The 18,352-nt window shown below is 38.0% G+C and overlaps 1 protein-coding gene, 1 long non-coding RNA gene and 1 other non-coding gene across 4 annotated transcripts; 2 read left to right on the top strand and 1 right to left on the bottom strand.

Moving 5' to 3' along the window:
- Window positions 1–1,732: 1,732 nt before the first annotated feature.
- Window positions 1,733–12,888, top strand: ABCG31 (pleiotropic drug resistance 3). Its single transcript, XM_087326778.1, has 24 exons — window positions 1,733–2,192; window positions 3,264–3,384; window positions 3,513–3,601; window positions 3,708–3,792; window positions 4,358–4,517; window positions 4,601–4,677; window positions 4,772–4,916; window positions 5,018–5,319; window positions 5,609–5,890; window positions 5,977–6,293; window positions 6,387–6,547; window positions 6,636–6,739; window positions 6,851–7,007; window positions 7,086–7,166; window positions 7,251–7,390; window positions 7,472–7,804; window positions 8,501–8,791; window positions 10,667–10,750; window positions 10,876–11,009; window positions 11,099–11,326; window positions 11,425–11,596; window positions 11,702–11,789; window positions 11,907–12,073; window positions 12,408–12,888. The coding sequence occupies exons 1-24, from the start codon at window positions 1,792–1,794 to the stop codon at window positions 12,675–12,677; spliced, it is 4,389 nt and encodes a 1,462-aa protein (XP_087182904.1). The 5' UTR covers window positions 1,733–1,791; the 3' UTR covers window positions 12,678–12,888.
- Window positions 4,705–10,514, bottom strand: LOC147857992 (uncharacterized). 2 transcript variants are annotated; one of them, XR_015530438.1, is made up of 4 exons: window positions 9,204–10,514; window positions 9,038–9,099; window positions 8,437–8,864; window positions 4,705–5,310 (listed from the first exon to the last, which is right to left on the bottom strand). It is a non-coding gene; the product is annotated as an uncharacterized LOC147857992 (long non-coding RNA). The 2 variants fall into 2 exon arrangements; XR_015530437.1 differs by having other exon boundaries at window positions 9,038–10,513.
- A 1,589-nt stretch (window positions 12,889–14,477) lies between the features above and the next one.
- Window positions 14,478–14,550, top strand: TRNAA-AGC (transfer RNA alanine (anticodon AGC)). Its single transcript has one exon. It is a non-coding gene; the product is annotated as a tRNA-Ala (tRNA).
- The last annotated feature ends 3,802 nt before the right edge of the window (window positions 14,551–18,352 follow it).

The raw sequence follows: 18,352 nt of genomic DNA on the forward strand, positions 1-18,352 counted from the left end.
CGCCATCGCCAAAATCTTCACTTCTTATCGATCCCTCATGTACTGCATTTCCTCGACTTCTGCAGGCATCACGTAGTGAAGGATTCTAAGAAGAAAGAAGGAAGAAGAAGAAGAAGAAGAAGAAGAAGAGGAAAAGGATGAGGAAGGCGCAACAGAAGGACCGTCAGGAAGAGATTACTATTCAAAAGGAATAATCATCGCAGTTAGCGGGGAACGCGATTCAGCAGAAGCAAACGAAGAAGCGAAACAAGACAGAAACTTTGAGAGTCGAAGAAGAATTACCAGAGCCAGCAGTAATAGCGACTTGAGCAGTTACAGCGGAAGAAGAAAAAGAAGAAGGCGCAAGCTAACTAGAATCGAATGCAAGTAAATCCGAATTGCCAGGAATTATAGCGAAGCAGAAGGAGAGGGAGAAAGAATTAGCAGGGAGAGCGAAGCAGCAGCAGAAAGAAGACGATGAAGAAGTTAATTACGTAATCCACAAGACTTCGTATTGTTATTATTATCAACGAAAAGCCTTCGTTCAGTAGTTATATATTCAGAAGTTCAAGAAACTGTTTTTTTTCTTTTTCTTATGTTCCCTTACGCACGTAGTCATCGTAATCGTTTGTTTTGTTTTCTGCACGATTCTTGTTCCTCTCCTGCTCATCAGCTTTCAGCTTCTTACAACCAGCCTGATTAGACACTGCAAAAGATTCATAGTTGTTTGCATGCTTTCTTTTCTTCTTCTGAGGTTTCAATTTCCGAGAAGCAATCTGAGTACATATTAAGAGAATGCAGTTTGTATGTTCTGATTTTGTACAGTAACCAAATCGCAATCGCAGGTATTGAAAACAATCAACTTCTGTGATTTTTTTTTTCTCCAAAATTTCGACCGCTCTTTTAAACTTAAAAAGAAAGGAAACGGAAAAGGTGGTTTTCATCTTTTCTTGTTTTTTGTTCAAATAAATGAAGAGGAAACTTTGGATTGTCGTCAGCCTCATCGTCATCTTTTTGCTTCCAGAATCCATAGCAAGCTTCTTATATCACAATTCAAAAAAAGAAAAAACAAAAGCTGTTTTACACGCAGCTGCTTCGGCAATACATTGTTTTTTTTTTTCTACATACAAACTAAACCCCACTCCCCGCCCCTACCAATGGAACATTTACACGTAAGATGATGAACAGGGCGGCTTAGATGGCTATATGTTCAAATGTCTGTGTGTTTCTCTAAATTATTGAGTTACTGTTTACTACTACCAGAAATTAAAACCCATCCCTCTTCATATTTGTAATCAAAATTTGGCCTTCTGTCTTTGAACTAAATGTCTATAATTCCTTTCCAATGAATTTATCCTTCCAAACTATTTCTTGCTTTCCGGATGCAATTATCCTTCCCAATCTCTCCTTTCTTGGATTTAATTAGCGTCTCAAATTCCTCATACTTTGGAATTATATCCTTGGCAATTTTTTTCCTTTTAATTTAACGTCCTTGCATGACACTATTTCTCATACAAATTTGATATAGTATGAGCAATAATATGTCTCTGCAATATTTTATTCTAAATTCCCATTATTCCTTGATATAGTCTATTAATCATCCTAATTTCTGTTCCTCGATTGAACTAATGGCAATGAATGAATCATACCACCAGTCATTCTAACTCAAATCACTTGTCTTCGTTATCTCTATCCAGCCAAAGAACTGCGCAGTGAATATTACACACTAAAAAGTATTGTTTGATTGATTGATCCAAAATACTTCAAAAGAAGAAGAAGAAGCATCTCGAATATATACGCACACACATAAGTATGGCGAGCTCTGCGGTACCAGAAGGAGACATTTGGTTTGAGAGGAAGCATGGAGGATCGAGGCTATGGCAAGACACTGGAGACGGGAAGCTGGCCTTCTCCAAGAGGTTGAGCATGGACAACGCGGATGAAGAAGACGATCTGGAAGCACTTAAGTGGGCAGCCCTTGAGAAACTTCCTACGTATAGGCGTGTTCACACTGCTATGCTCGAGGCAGAAGAAGCAGAGTTAGAAGCCATGAAGAAGGAGAAAAAGAGCATATTAGGCGGTTCTGGTTCTCGTCCTGTGGATGTTCGGCGCCTCGCCAGAGGGCAACGTCAACTTGTTCTCCACAAGGCATTTGCTACTACTGACCAAGATAATGAACGTCTCCTCATACGCCTCAAAGAAAGGCTCGACCGGTAAAACATATTAAACTATAAGCCTGTTCATGATATTATTATATATATGTGTCTGTTGTTCTTATCTTTAGGTATATATACATACATTGACAGATGGATCGATAAAAGAAGTTAACATAAATAACTACTATATAATCTTGTGCAGATGATTATAGATACATATACAAATATTTGTGTATTGTTTAGACCTTCCCTATGCGATTATATATTGATCATTCTCGGTACCACATAATCCTTATACCATCATAGAAGTCTATTCTATCATTAATTTTACGATATTTCTAGCTTTAATTGATCATTCTGTGTACATAATCCTGCCATTTTAGGTGCCCTCAAATGTTCATTTTCCGTACGTAATATTACCATTTAGGTGCCTTCAATTCAGTTCATTCTTAGCACATAATCCTACCAGTTAAGTTGTCTTTAAAGCGTTACTTGTTTATGACTTGTTCATCATAAACTCGGCAAACCAGTTTTATACGTTTAGCCGACTCAATTTTACTTCATAATCCAAGACAATCCTACCAATTTTCCTTCATCTTTAAGGCGTAAATCACCCAGCTAAGCCCATCATCCTATGGTTTGATTCAAATCTTTACCATTTTGGGTTGCTGTGGTGCGTAATCCTGTGTTTTAGGTTGTCTTTAGGCCTAACAAGAAAATTCTCAGTACATAATCCTATCGTTTTACGTTTCCTGAACAATACTAAAGCTTACCATTTTAGGTTCCCAAATCAATCATTCTGATCCGTACATAATCCTAAGTTTGCCATCCATCATTCTCTCAGTATATAGTCCTAGAAATTTGGGCTGCTTGTATGGCCTAATCATTCTCGGTGCTTAATTTTACCAAATTTAGTTACATGCAGGTATTTCCTAATTGATCAATCTTGGTTTACAATCCAATTGTTTAGCCTGATCAATCATTTTTGACACATAATCCAACCAATTTAATTTGCATTTAGACATAGTCAATCGTTCTTGGTACATAATTGTACTCACTTCTGCTATCTTTAGCTCACTCTGGTCATTCTCATGAGAGTACATAAAATTATGCATTTTCTTGCTACAGGGTGGGTCTAGAGCTGTCCACTGTTGAGGTTCGATTCGAAAACCTGATTGTCAGTGCGGATGTTCATGTAGGAAGCCGAGCCCTTCCAACCCTTACAAATTTTGTTAGAAACATTCTAGAGGTAATGATTGCGCTAACTAGTGTTCTACTATGTAGTATACCACACGTTACCTTTGAATCACTGTATAATTAACAAATAAAAGTTCCATCAATCGACTGACTTCTTGTAACTGTCTACAAATGATATAGAATTGTTTGACAGGAATTAATGTTCTTCCTTCAAAGAAGGTGGACTTTCCTATACTACGAAACGTGTCTGGAGTGATCAAACCTGGAAGGTAATTATGTACTTCAGTTTGCTCAACAAATGGATTTTCAGGAATATAAATTAGAGCATTTTCCGATTCTGAATGTTAAATCTCTCTTGAATGTATTTGTAATCAGGATGGCTTTGCTCCTAGGACCTCCCGGTTCTGGAAAGACAACTTTACTCCATGCGTTGGCTGCAAAGTTGGAACCTGAGCTTCGGGTATGTATTAATTCATCACAGTGATTGACCTATTAAGATTTCCCTAATTTGTTATTCGCTTACATCTTCCTTGTATGTAGCGTAGCGCATCATATGTTGTTAAAAGTAATTATAAATAATTTGTAGTTTCAGGTTGTAAGTTAGAGTTATGCAATTAACGCACCCACTATATATTTGGGTCACACCGCATCATCTGCTTTGCTTGAAATTGGAGATGTAAGAGTCCAAATCTGAACGCTTCATGTATATACCTCTAAAGCCATATAATAAACTGCTTTTAAGTTGCCTCAAATTTGTCATTTTATCGCTAATCTATTCATACACACAACATTGGTATTAATAATTACTTTGTATTTAAAACAGCAAGAAAATGCTTTGTATCTCTCTGACACACATCTCTTATCTCAAAGATGCATGTTGAACTGCTTCTTAATTGTCTTAAAATGGTATTCTAGTTGCTAATCTAGTCAACATAAAATATTGCTAGCAACAATTGCATCATTATGTCAAATCTAATGTTAAGGACAATATCATAACAAACACAACAATACTGCTCAAATCACAGAGAAAGGGAACAATCACATACAATGGTCACAACTTCTCCGAGTTTGTGCCTCAAAGAACTAGTTCATACATCAGCCAGACTGATAACCACATTGGTGAACTCACAGTCAGAGAAACCCTAGACTTTGCAGCCCGGTGTCAAGGGGTTGGATTTAAAAATGGTAAGACCTCTTATTATTTAATGATATTAACCAACAAGTTATGGATATATACAGATTTGTTATATTCATTGTGATATATACAGATTTGTTGATAGAGCTTGGAAGGAGAGAGAGGCAGCAGAATATTCGTCCAGATCCTGATATTGATGCATTCATGAAGGTAATTAAGTGTTACTATCGCATTAGGTAAAGTAAACAATTGTGTCTCTTAAACTGCTGGTATAGACTTAAAAGTGCGTTTCCTTATGCTCCAGGCAATGGCAGTCGAAGGAAATAAACACAGCCTTTCAACAGATTACATCATGAAAGTCCTTGGACTTGAAATATGTGCTGACACTGTTGTGGGCAATGATATGTTGCGAGGAGTTTCAGGAGGACAAAAGAAAAGAGTGACCACAGGTAAATTTATAATACAGTTGTTTTGATTTAGATTCTCACATGAAGTATAATCATCTATTTACTGATTCTCATCAAAGCTGAGAATGCAATATAATATTTAGGAGAAATGGTGGTTGGACCAAAAAAGACGCTCTTCATGGATGAGATTTCCACTGGCCTTGACAGCTCAACAACCTATCAAATAGTGAAGTGTGTATCCAACTTTGTTCACCTTCTACAAGGCACTGTGTTGATGGCTCTATTGCAACCTGCACCAGAGACGTTTGAACTCTTTGATGATGTCATACTAATCTCTGAAGGGTACATTGTATATCTCGGCCCACGTGACAGAATTTTGGAGTTTTTTGAGTCCCTCGGATTCAGGATACCCCCTCGGAAAGGCATAGCTGACTTCCTGCAAGAGGTAAAAAATTACTTCTAGAATGAATAAAGTTATATTAATGCCCTCTGAAGGCTGAGTTCAACCTATAGGGGGAAACCGGACAGTCGTTGCATTCCAATTATACAAAAAGAAACTGAAGAGTGTTGGTTAATCCATGTTATAGCCATTGCATTCCAATGATACAAAAAATGAAACTGAAAAGTATTGGTTAATCCAAACATGAATTTGTCATTACTAAATTAATGGGGGGAAAACTTAAGTGTTTCCTGACATAATACAGTATCATAAACCTACAAAACAATGTGTTCAGGTTACCTCACGAAAGGATCAGGAACAATATTGGGCAGACAAGAACAAACCTTATCAGTTTATGCCAGTCTCTATCATGGCAAAAGCTTTTACCGAGTTTGAGGTTGGGATAGCAGTCAAGGATTACCTCAGAGTTCCATATGATAAGTCTGCAAGCCATCCTGCTGCACTAGTGAAGAAAAGATATGCTTTACACAAATGGGAGCTCTTTAAAGCTTGCACAGAGAGAGAGATATTGCTTATTTCAAGGAACCGATTTTTGTACATTTTCAGGACTTGTCAGGTACAATAAGTCCCAAACATGTGAGTCCGTACCATAGAAATATATCTAATTGCAGTTCTACTGGAACCTGTAAATTTCCTTTACAGGTTGGATTTGTAGCATTCATTACTGGAACGCTATTTCTTCGAACAAGACTAAGTCCCACAGATGAAAATAATGGATTTCTTTACTTGAGCACTCTTTTCTTTGCGCTAGTGCACATGATGTTCAATGGTTTGTCAGAGATGACAATTACAGTCGCAAGGCTTCCTGTGCTTTACAAACAAAGAGACAACCTTTTCTATCCTTCTTGGGCCTTTTCAATCCCTAGTTGGATATTGCGGATCCCTTATTCATTAGTCGAATCAATAATTTGGTCATGTGTGGTTTATTATGTTGTCGGATTGGCACCTGAACCTGGAAGGTAGAATCTTTAGTATCATCTCCTAGTAGAAATAGAATCGATGTGATGTGGTTAGTTTGGATTAAACCAAAAATTGCTCCTGGTTAATTGTAGGTTTTTCCGATACATGTTTTTGCTATTCTTAATGCATCAAATGGCAATTTCTCTTTTTCGTCTCATTGGAGCTCTTGGAAGAACTATGGTGGTTGCACATACATTTGGATCATTTGCCCTCATGGTCATCTTTTTACTTGGTGGATTTGTTATTTCAAAAGGTAAGGGTGATTCACCATTTACTATGTTGAGACAATTGTTACTAGATTTAGAAATAATTAAGCCTCATATTTTACATCCCAATGGCAGACAACATACATCCATGGTGGCTTTGGGCCTATTGGGTCTCTCCTTTGTCCTATGCACAAAATGCGATAGCCGTGAATGAGTTCCTTTCACCACGATGGCAGAAGGTGATTCTCTCCTTCGTCTTGTAGCTCTAGGATGATTAATCTTTATTTATTAATACACTTGTAGTACATTTTTTCATAACGGGTTGATTTTCTTTGACTCTTTCCAAACAGTCAACTTTCAACGGACATGGAACTCTGTCCACAAATATTCTCACATCACGAGGACTTATGACACAGGAATATTGGTACTGGGTGTCTGTCGGTGTACTGGTTGGGTACACATTTCTATTCAATATCTTAGTGACAGTGGCACTTCATTATCTGAATCGTAAGATTCTGTCGTGACATGTTAGTTTATTAGTTATCCTCTAATCATTATATCATATTAACTTTGGGTAACCTGCAGCCTTGGGTAAGGACCATGCGCTAACCTCTGAAGAAGTACTGAAAGGTGGTGAGAATCAGGATCGAGTTTCATCTGAGAAAGGTGATGACAACGGTGCATGTGTTATTTGGCAAGGTTGGGAAAACAAATGGAATATTCATGTGTTTAATGGTGAAACTATCGCAGAATATGGTGGCAGTCAAGGAAGAATTCAGCAGAAAACAACTAATATTTCTAATTTTGGTACGAGAAAAGGAATGACACTTCCTTTCCAACCTCTTTCCCTAACATTCCACAATGTTTCCTACTATGTGGACATGCCTCCAGTAAGTAAAAAATGTTGACTTTGATTGTACTTCGAATCATTTCACGCATGAACCTTCATCATTGACTATTGCCAATGACAGGAGATGAGAAATGAAGGTGCAACAAGTGATCGTTTACAACTGCTGAACAATGTTAGTGGTGCATTCAGACCTGGAGTGTTAACTGCTCTGGTTGGGGTTAGTGGTGCTGGGAAGACAACTTTGATGGACGTGCTTGCTGGAAGAAAAACTGGTGGATACATTGAAGGAGACATAAGGGTTTCTGGATACCCCAAAAAGCAGGAAACATTTGCTCGTGTGGCAGGCTATGTCGAACAGACAGATATACATTCTCCTCAACTAACAATCTATGAATCTCTACAGTACTCCTCATGGCTGCGATTAGCCAAAGAGACCAATGCGCATACACGCCAGGTACAAAACCAGTACTCACATTTGGAAGACTTGACCATTTGTAATTGACCTAGTAATGATTGGCAACTTCATAGAAAGCATGAATTGTGATTAAAATGTGGATAAGTTAAGTCAGATTATCTGCAAAAAACTCACACCACCATGCAAAAACTATATAGGGCTTGACTTGAACTCAAGGACCCTCAATTCACAAGTCTGAAAACTTTACAATATTGCCAAGCTTGCTTGAAACTGGCAGATCTCAAAGTCAAAACACCCAAATATGTAAATAAATCAACGTTATCCATGGCAGGGGCATCGGGAAACAAAAACATATAGATCTATTTGCAGGTTCCTTTCAGTGTACTTATTAATTGTTCATTTTGTCTTGTGCCATAAAGATAGTACGATTGAGCAAATGCATTAAATTCTATATGAGTGTGTGTGCACAAGCACAAATGATTGTGGTGTAATGATATATGTCCTTTGTTGCAAGAAAAAGAAGATAATGCATTCACAATTTCGGTTATTTATTATTTATACCATTATACACAGATCTATGCAAGTATAAAGAGATTTTCTTAATCACAAAGAAGAAAAAAATATATATTTCTGAAAACAATGAAAATGAATTATCTATGAAAATTGCTTACTTTTATACATCTCTTGACTGTCATGGGTAATGAAGATTTCTGAGCTTGAACTTTTGGCCATCAGATTTTTGTTGAGGAAGTAATGAAGCTGATTGAGTTGGACACTCTCCAAAATGCAGTAGTTGGGCTCCCAGGTACCAGTGGACTTTCTACAGAACAAAGGAAACGCCTCACAATTGCAGTGGAGCTTGTCGCAAATCCATCTATAATCTTTATGGATGAGCCAACATCAGGTTTGGATGCTCGTGCAGCAGCAATAGTGATGCGCACTGTCAGAAATACAGTTGATACAGGGAGAACTGTTGTCTGCACTATTCACCAGCCAAGCATTGATATATTTGAGTCTTTCGATGAGGTATGTGCAGCAACATTATTCATCTATACTGTAAGAGTTCATTTGAAAAATGTCTAGCTACAAATGAATGAAACTTTTAAAATATGTGTATAATGGTATAAATCTAAACCCTAAACCCTAAACCCTTTCTTTTCCAAAAAAGATGCAGTCAATTACCTTTTTACTGAAAGAGACAAGATACAATAATCACATGTAGAACATACTTTGGCATAATGGTATACCTAAGGAAACCAAAATCACCCACACCATTAGAAACAGATCAGCCGGAACAGAAAATGGTATCAAAGGAAACCAAAACCACATACACCCTTAACAAGAAAATAGAAAATATGTAAGCCAGAAATTCAACTACCACATTTAAAGATGGAGATGTTCAGCAAATGCCTTCTGCCGAGCTCAAAGATCAACTTACTTGAGTAGAATGCACGACAAACTGGAACAAATGCCCTCAAGACTCTGACCCTGTGCTGTTGAGGAAACAACTCCAACTTGTGCACCTTCAAACCAAAGCACAACCTCTCCAGAATCCCAATGTTCTTTTCCACATTAATGTTCACCAGATTCTACAAACTTAAACCCATGTTTTATCCAACATACCCAGAGCTACATCCGTTCTGGTTTGTGTTCCCTAGAAGTGAGCCAGTACATTTAGAAAAGCTAAAACAAGTATTAAGCCACATGCACACTGGTCTTTCATAATATCCAAAATATGTGAGAAAGTTAATCAGGGTCCTGAATGCAAAAAGGAACTCTCTACTCATCATATTATGTTTCCTGTTAGGAACATGCAATTACAACAGGCTCTCATAATATCTCCTAGGCTTATAAGTAGTCAAAGTCCAAACACTGGCCATGAATTCTTATCTCGATGATCAAACACATTTGGTCCTATCTAATGTAGATCCTCAGTGTCCAATGATAGTGCGCTTGCTACTATAGGACCATAATGTCTCAGTGTTTGGACCTCAATGTTCACACTAATGGAAGCACTCACATTTTAAAGATTTTTCTTGCATCAACTATTCGAGCCCATCCATTCAATGCTCTTCGAACAGTTTGTAAGTGATAGTGGCAAAAACTTACCAAGACGTTCTCTGATGATCAGGAACTGTATTTGGAAGTTTTGTGAATATTATTTTAAGCAAAAGGCCCCACTACAACAAGACTTCCAAAAATCCAATTCATAAATCTCAAGGACAAAACAGGAATTCATCACTGTCAAACTTCTACATTAACTAGATAACCCTTAAAGAGAGCTATAGATCCCATATATACAGCCATGATTTATGATGAAAATATTTTCATGCACCAAATCTCTTTGTGTGTGATACAGAGTTAAACCTGCATGGACACACACATACCTAAGGAAAAACATACAAAAATACCCGTATTTATTTTGAAACTCCCGTTATAATTCCAAAATACCACTCAATACTTCATCTCTCCACAATTTTCTCTTTAATGTGGAAGGTTGGAGAAATACAAAAAGGCATTACTTATAAAAATCGCCCGCATGATAAGGATCAAAACATGAGGTAGTTAGTCGGGAGCAACCCCAATAGTGACATAAGCACAACCATTTAGTTTAAGTAAGCTATCATAGAAAGATATTTTTGTATTGCTGTTTTCTTATTTTCTACTTGGATTGACGAGTTTACAACATATGCCATCATGGTCTTTTAGAGATGGTAATATATCTTTCTTTCTACTCTGTATGGTCTATTTTCAGACATTGAAGTGTTATGCATTACCTAAGACGAGCATGCCATATTTCAGAGAGTATTTATGGTGTAATAGATATTTTCTTTATTAACCTTTCTAGAATCTTAATATTCATGCTCCAAAGTCAATGATGCAATTGTAAAATTTATGCAGCTTATTCTAATGAAACGTGGTGGCCAAATCATATATGGTGGACCTCTTGGACAAAATTCGAGTCTGATGATAGAGTACTTCCAGGTGAGACTCTTAATTTATGTAATAATGTCATTTACTCTGTTTCTTTGACTATTGCACTAAATATGCAGGGTTTGTCATCCAGAGATGTTAATTCAAATTGTAATTTTGAATGTATGTTGATGCAGTCTATTGAAGGTGTGTGTCATATAAAAGAAGGTCAAAATCCAGCAACTTGGATGCTTGAAATAAGCACACCTTATGCTGAAGAGAAGATTGGCAAGGATTTTGCAGATATTTACACGAATTCTGACTTATATAAGTAGGATGAGAAGCTTTTCTTACTATGAAACCTCATGACCCTACTGTTTAATATGATTGAAAAGGATCCAAAATTATGCCTACTTGCAGACATAGTGAAGCTTTGATAGCGCAGTTGAGCATACCCGAGATAGGGCAGAAAGATCTTGAGTTCTCTACAACATACTCTCAAACAGTTTGGATTCAGTTATGTGCATGTCTTTGGAAGCAGCAGTTGACATATTGGAGAAGCCCACATTACAATGTTGTTCGTTTCTTCTTTACTACAGTTTGTGCATTGCTTTTTGGAACAATATTCTGGAACTTGGGCTCAAAAAGGTACTAGATACATTTAGTACGATTTTTGTTAAACTAAATAGGACTTTTTCTATTTTTAGATTTTCAATCTCATGGATAGTGTACACGATTATATGTAGAGAAACAGAGCAAGACTTATTCAATGTGATGGGTGCTCTCTATGCTGCTGTATTATTTCTTGGTGTCAATAATGCATCATCTGTACAACCTGTGGTTGCTGTTGAACGTTCAGTTTATTATAGAGAACGTGCTGCAGGAATGTATGCTGCTCTCCCCTATGCCATGGCTCAGGTGTGACATTCTAATTTCTTCCTTTGAGTATCTCATCTGATGTGTATGATAATGATTCCTTGCATAATTTACCCAGAGTAATCATAATGATTGTTTTTATCCTAGGGCTTGGTAGAGATACCATATATCGTCCTGCAGACTATGATTTATGGTATCATCACTTACTCTACAATAAACTTTGAGTGGACTGCAGGTAAGGATGAATCCTTCTATCATTTTCTCAACATCAAAATTCTTACATGGAAAACGTAGAGAATCAATTCAATTTTCCTTACTGTGTTCTCAATATTGTTTCCCATTGATTTTGCAGGAAAATTCTTCTATTATATGTTATTTATGTTTTTAACATTCACTTACTTCACATTATATGGTATGATGGCTGTCGGGTTATCTCCCTCCCAGCAAATGGCAGCTGTTGTCTCATCAGCATTCTATTCAATTTGGAATCTGTTTTCAGGCTTCCTTATTCCACTGCCTGTAAGTGATTAGTGTGGTATTGAAAATAAAATAAAGATTTTTCAAAGTGGTTCCATTTGGTAAATATCACAATAAATAAAGAAGGATTTCGTTTGATGACATCCAAATTTCAAGCTTATGATTGCAAACAAAGAGTTTCAAAGTTATTCAATTGATGAAATACAAATATCAAACTTACGAATGCAGAACCAAGAATTTCAAAGTCATTTTATACATTTGTAATGAATGCAAAATCAAAAGATTTCAATTAATGAATAATACTAGCTTATTAAGAATTTCTCAGGTGAGCCATAATTAACGTCTTCTTCTTCTTCTTCTTTTATGTATCATACAGAGGATACCTGGGTGGTGGTCTTGGTTTTACTACATTAGTCCAGTTGCATGGACTCTACATGGTCTTATTGCATCTCAATTAGGAGATGTAACAACAGAAATGACAACCTCAACAGGAAAAATAATGAGAGTTCAAGACTTCATATATGAATACTTTGGCTTCAGACATGATCAACTGGGGCTCTGTGTAATGGTGTTAGTGGGATTTGTACTGCTTTTCTGGATCATTTTCACCTCATCTATCAAGTTTCTTAACCATCAACATAGATAAAAATAAAAGTTGGTCCTTCCAGATTTTGATCATAGTTTGGATGAAGATTGATCTTGTTTCCGAACAATCTTTATTCTTTTAGGTTGATTAATCCTTCTAGATTGATGATCATTTGGATCACATTCGCCTCTAGAAGAGCATTGTAATAAAGTGGTATGTATAAAATTGGGGAGTTTAATGTCTATATATAAACAGGATACTTAGTTTTATAGATATCCTTCACCGATGGGTTAAGTGACAAACGATTTTGAAAAGGAAGAAAGAAACACACAAATATGGAGTTGTATTTTATCCTCAATGGAAAGGTTTTAGAATGCTAAAAAACATAGGTATACTGATAGATCTTGCAAAGTTTCAATCACTTCTCTTTTGTAGCTTTCCAAGATTCTCCTAATATGCTGCTCAGAATGACTTAGGGTTGCCTAAAGGTGAAGCTCAACAAAACTCGACGTGTTCCAAAACAAAATTGAAGTTAAACCCCCATGATAAATTTTTACTTTAAAAATATCATGGAAAAAATTTTCTTATGAGATTCAAAATATATGTAGAGTGCAAAGTTATCAAAATTCCTTCCCCAAGGACAAAGATGTTATATATACAACAATGGAAGGAAAATTTCATGTAATAGAATTGCAAGAGCTCGTAAGGGAAGTCATAAACTTAATTGTGAAGAATTCACAAATACTAACCAAATTTTTCTCATTCTTTTGTTTGTTTTGATTATATTTGTTTGAATAGTCTGAAATCTAACCAAGCCTGACACAGCCACTGACGCAATCATATGCTGTCACAGACGACTATTTCGAAGGATGCTGGGTTGCAGAGATTTAATAGAAGTTATCATGGCAGGGTTTACAGTTTTAACCATAGCACTATGCATTCTTTTAATACATAATTCAAATGCTTAGCTGTCATAACGATGCTTGTAGCTTTGCTTCCCCCACATCTTTGATTATATTGAATGAAGCATGCCCTCTTGATTATCAATATCTAGGATAAAAGTAGTAAAGAACTTTGTGAATAGAGAGCACATTTCAAGACCAATACCCATATCTCTAATCATTTTCCAAAATTAAGTTGCCGTATCTGTGTACATTAGCATACGCAAACTACATGATTGGGCAAGGCCAACCATGTTTCCATATGTGCACTCTCCGCGCCTTATTAAGGAGAATATAGATGACTCAATCAATACAAGACTATTCCCGGTGTTTCACTCCACTTGGTCTTTGCATATTTGTTCTGTTTGACAGATTCTTTTCTGCCGTTGTTATTATCAGGTGTCATAGACAGTCTCAAATCAGATTCTTGAGATGCAAGTTAATCTCAGATCGCTGTAGACTTTCAAAGATGTTAATATAGCATTTCTTTTTTATTTGACGTGCGGTAGTGGTTAATACCAATACAATAGCATCAAAATCACAAATTCAATAGAAACTCAAGTTCTGATCCTAGCCTTAGCCTCAACTCTGTTTCATAAATCATATTTAGCCTTTAACATGGATGTAAATAATCACTCTCTGGTTATTCGGTTGGTGGTTAATATCCAAAGCATCAAAGTTATAAAATTGAGAATCAATCGCATGTAAATCTCGTATATCAATCACAATCAGTCTCACATGAACCTTAAAAAGAATCCTCTTTCTCTCTCTATCCTATGATACAAACGATTTCTTATACTGCAAAGAATAGTTATTTGCTCGGACTGCTTCACTCCCGGGTGGAGGTACTCACTGAGGATCATACGACCCGCCAGCAGCAACTATCTTTCTCTCATCTCGAAGGGGTGAGAAAGAGAAAGGGGATGTAGCTCAGATGGTAGAGCGCTCGCTTAGCATGCGAGAGGTACGGGGATCGATACCCCGCATCTCCAATTCTTCTGCCTTTGATATTGACATCTCTATGGACGCTAAAATCTATCTCTCTCTCTCTTCCCATAGGCTAGGCCCTATCCCATAGATCACAATTGCTCTATCTGTGTGTGTAAACCCGTCTGTTAAAACTCGAAGAGATTATCACTTTTTCAATCAATGAAATAATGCAAATGACTGAACTTATAAGAAGACACAAAACAAAGCAAAAAGAAATAGATTTCCTCATACTTTGATGGTAGCAGAAGCCTACTTGTGTTAATGAAGATGATGGTGATTGGAAATCGAAATGATGTTTTAGTACAGAAAGATGAGCTTCTCTGTGCGACTCGTCTCTGCTCCAAGTGAGAAATCTTCCGCAAAATGAAGTTAAGAAAGCGAGGAGAGAACGGGATTTCTTTCCTAATATGGGCCATTTCAAAATCTTGGAGGGAAAGAAAGAACAAACAGAAAAGCATTCACATGGTGATTGTTTGTTTTTTTGGTGGGGTTAGCTTTCATCCCTTGCAATCCCTTCTTTGGGCACACACGAACTAGTGTGCCAAAGCAAAACAAATATGAGCTATTTGTCCCATGGTATACAATTGGACACCCAATGCAATCATCGCATAACAACCGTCAATCTACTAAGCTTGTAATATAACAATGACTTTTGCCTCCCCTTGAGGTACTACCAGTGTAAAATCAGTCATCAAACTTCAATATATTCATCGTTGTAAATACAAGAACAAGTTGGTGTCTGTTTGCACACCAAATGATATTGCATTTGAACCTCGTTTTCCGTCTTCATAATAATTTTAAATGCTCCAATAGCTATTAATTTTTTCATGTATCATGGATCCTTTCTTTGTTCCTCCACATATAACGTTCTTTAGAGATTATTACACACTTGGTCTAACTTTTTGTGTTGTTTATGTTCAATTTGCCACCTAACAATGAAATGATAAATGTTTTCAACAAGAGACAAAGATGTGCATGGCATGAGTTCCTCGTAAAGTCGCCCCTTGATTGTGCCAATGATGTTCATGTCCACACTAAAAAGTCGGGCTTCACATGTATCAAAGTTTCGCATTCCTCAACCAATCACAAGTCATGGCCATGATGTCTATTCCCACCAATATATTCATTAAAATATCTCCATCATGGGTATATACATTCCTAAGAACTACCTACATAAAATGCGCATACTTATTCCAAACTATTTAAAGATCAAAGAAATGGCTCGGTCAGAATTTGACTATGAGCCATTATCCAACATATCATGTGTCTCAAGTCTCTCTCCCCCATAAATCCTCAATGGCCACACCATCAAATTGGTGAATATTGTAAAGTACATATAATAGAATATTTTTGAGACATCGTAGTTTGTTATGGGATAGTTTCAATAATTGTGAATCCATTTGTATGGTAAACGTATATTGATTGTGGTCTAACATCCCGAACATTAACAAAATATAAATCATCACATGAATTAGAATTTTAAGAAAACAATAAGATGTTAAAGTTGATGAGACTATGGTTATACAAAACAAAGTACGTTGTGGGCTCCATTTGATGAAATTGAATATCAAAGGTCACCAAAGTTCATGAATTGCATGGTTGTGTTGCGAGTGAAACCAAACATATCTCCATAGTGGTGAAGGTTGCAAGCATCCCTTAGAGTCAATTAGAGATGCAATTCCATTCATTGTGTTTCTCTCTCACTTCACTCTTATTTAGCACCAATTTGTTCATTTGTTTTACTTTTTCTCATTGCAATTAGCTTGTCCTTGGTTCTTAGAATACTAATTCTAAGCTCTCTTTCTTTTCCCAAAATGAAGCTACTTTCCCATTAGTTAGGACGGATTATTACAAAGGGATTGTACAAGGAGGCTTATACACAAATTGGGGAATCTCCCTCCAACCAAGTTCAAGAAAATGAGACTGCTTACATAACCTTTCGGACTGTCTACTTAATGTAAGTAGATACCTATAACTAAAAACGGTGCCCTTCAGTGTTGGCTAGTACAAGCCAACTCTTGGGCCCTACAACGAAGGGAGGGAAGCAGGTGAGTCGGAAATAGCTAGCATGGGGGTTGGTAGTTCCACCTCAGGCCACTTCCTCCTTGTGTCACCATAGGCATGTTCCGCCATTTCTGCCAAAAGCGCAAACGGGCAATGACCACATCATTGGAATGGCTGCAAACCTCGTCCAATTGCCCTCGTAGGCAGCTGATAAGCGCAAACCATATGTCCATGATCACTTCCTCTGGGGGCCGTACCAGATCTTGAAAGACCTTTAGGCAACGCGCTTTCCATACATACCACAGGGTGAAACCTGCGATCAACATCCCAATTTCCGGGAACCTAGGGGATGCGGACTGCAAGCCTCTCTCAAAACGAATCTTGGCGATTTTGCCTCTCGTGCATACATAGCACCAACTATCCACATTGAAGGCGTCGTCCACCTATCAACGGAGTGAGCAATCCATGCCGCAACACTCCACGATGTTGTTCCTTCCGCTTCACATGCCGCAAGGATGCGAGTCACTCTATCCCATACCTTTTGAGCTTGAGGGCAATCCCACAAACAATGTCTCAGAGTCTCAATAGGTGAAGGGCAAAGTGGGCAACCTAACGGTCCACCACATTTACCTAGCCATTCGCCAATGGGAACCACTTTATGACTGATTTGCCACCAAAAGAGCTTGATCTTTTTAGGCATGTGGAGACTCCAAAGTCCCTTCCAAAAGGTAATGAGCACCTCATCAGGGATGGCCAATGTTCGCCAGCCATTGCGTAAGGGGCCGTCTAGCTGTAATTGTAAAGTCCGGCCCAATTTAGTGTTGTACTCGAAGAAATGACGGAATTTGCCATCATGTTTCCACCTGAAATCCCCTAGGTCCCATTCTATTTCAACGAGGGGACGACAACTGTATACCCATAACTTGCAATGGGGTTCCACCTTAGCAACATCTGGGTCTGTCTTCTAGATGTTATCAACTTGCGCCACCACTCGGATTGGGTGCCAAGAGCCCCTACTCTGACTCTCCCCAAAAATTGTATCTCTTCCCGATCCGCTCACGCCCTTCAGCAACTTAGCCATTCCAACCTCATCAAAGAGACCGAACCATGTATCTTCTCTCATCTCCCCCATCAGAATCCTATCAACTGCCTCAACTATCAAACTCTGCATTTTCATGGCTCCCTTGAGGGGAGGGAACGGGGCCTCCTGGGCTCCTCCTGAAGCCATCGTGCGTCTCCAATCATCTATGGAGTGGAACCCTATTTGCGCTAGCTTTCCCCATGCTAGGCCCTTAAGTTGCCCTAACATCATGCCATCACTTGTTCGCACCTGAGGTTCCAAAATAATGGTTGTCTAGACCACTCGATTAGTGTCTCTGGGGTCTGCTTGACTAAATGATGTTGTACGTGACACCATGCCCGCAAGATGGAGTTCGTGACCTTGTCCTCCGGTTGACAAGCCATCTTGGGTGGGACTCCACTCGTGCAACACCAATTCAAGGAGTCGGGCCAAGGCCTACCATACTTGGGAGTCCCTTCTTGCAACTTGTTGCGAAGTAGTACCGTCCAGCACCATTTTGGCTAGCAATGCTCAGCTCTGCATTAAGGGTTCTATGAGGCCAAGCCCCCCTTTGGCCCATGGTTGTGTTAACCAATGTCATGACACTCTGGCGGCAACCATCGGATTGTCCTTACTTGACCATATAAACCCCCTGATGGCAACCTTAATCGCGTGCAAACCTGCATGGTCCATAATCCAATAGGAGACTGAGTGCCACATGGTGGCGAGCATCACTTGGT

The sequence above is a fragment of the Azolla caroliniana genome, unplaced genomic scaffold (assembly GCF_043228905.1).
Source record: "Azolla caroliniana isolate FFs.n. ecotype wild unplaced genomic scaffold, voAzoCaro1.0.p SCAF_11, whole genome shotgun sequence".
NCBI classification, from domain to species: Eukaryota; Viridiplantae; Streptophyta; class Polypodiopsida; order Salviniales; family Salviniaceae; genus Azolla; species Azolla caroliniana.

Bases quoted from the DNA above. Each gene is read 5' to 3' on its own strand.
- ABCG31 (XM_087326778.1), top strand. From the start codon at position 1,792: ATGGCGAGCTCTGCGGTACCAGAAGGAGACATTTGGTTTGAGAGGAAG. The intron at 3,793-4,357 runs GTATGTATTAAT...CTCAAATCACAG, and splicing joins AGTTGGAACCTGAGCTTCGG to AGAAAGGGAACAATCACATA. The intron at 7,008-7,085 runs GTAAGATTCTGT...GGTAACCTGCAG, and splicing joins GGCACTTCATTATCTGAATC to CCTTGGGTAAGGACCATGCG.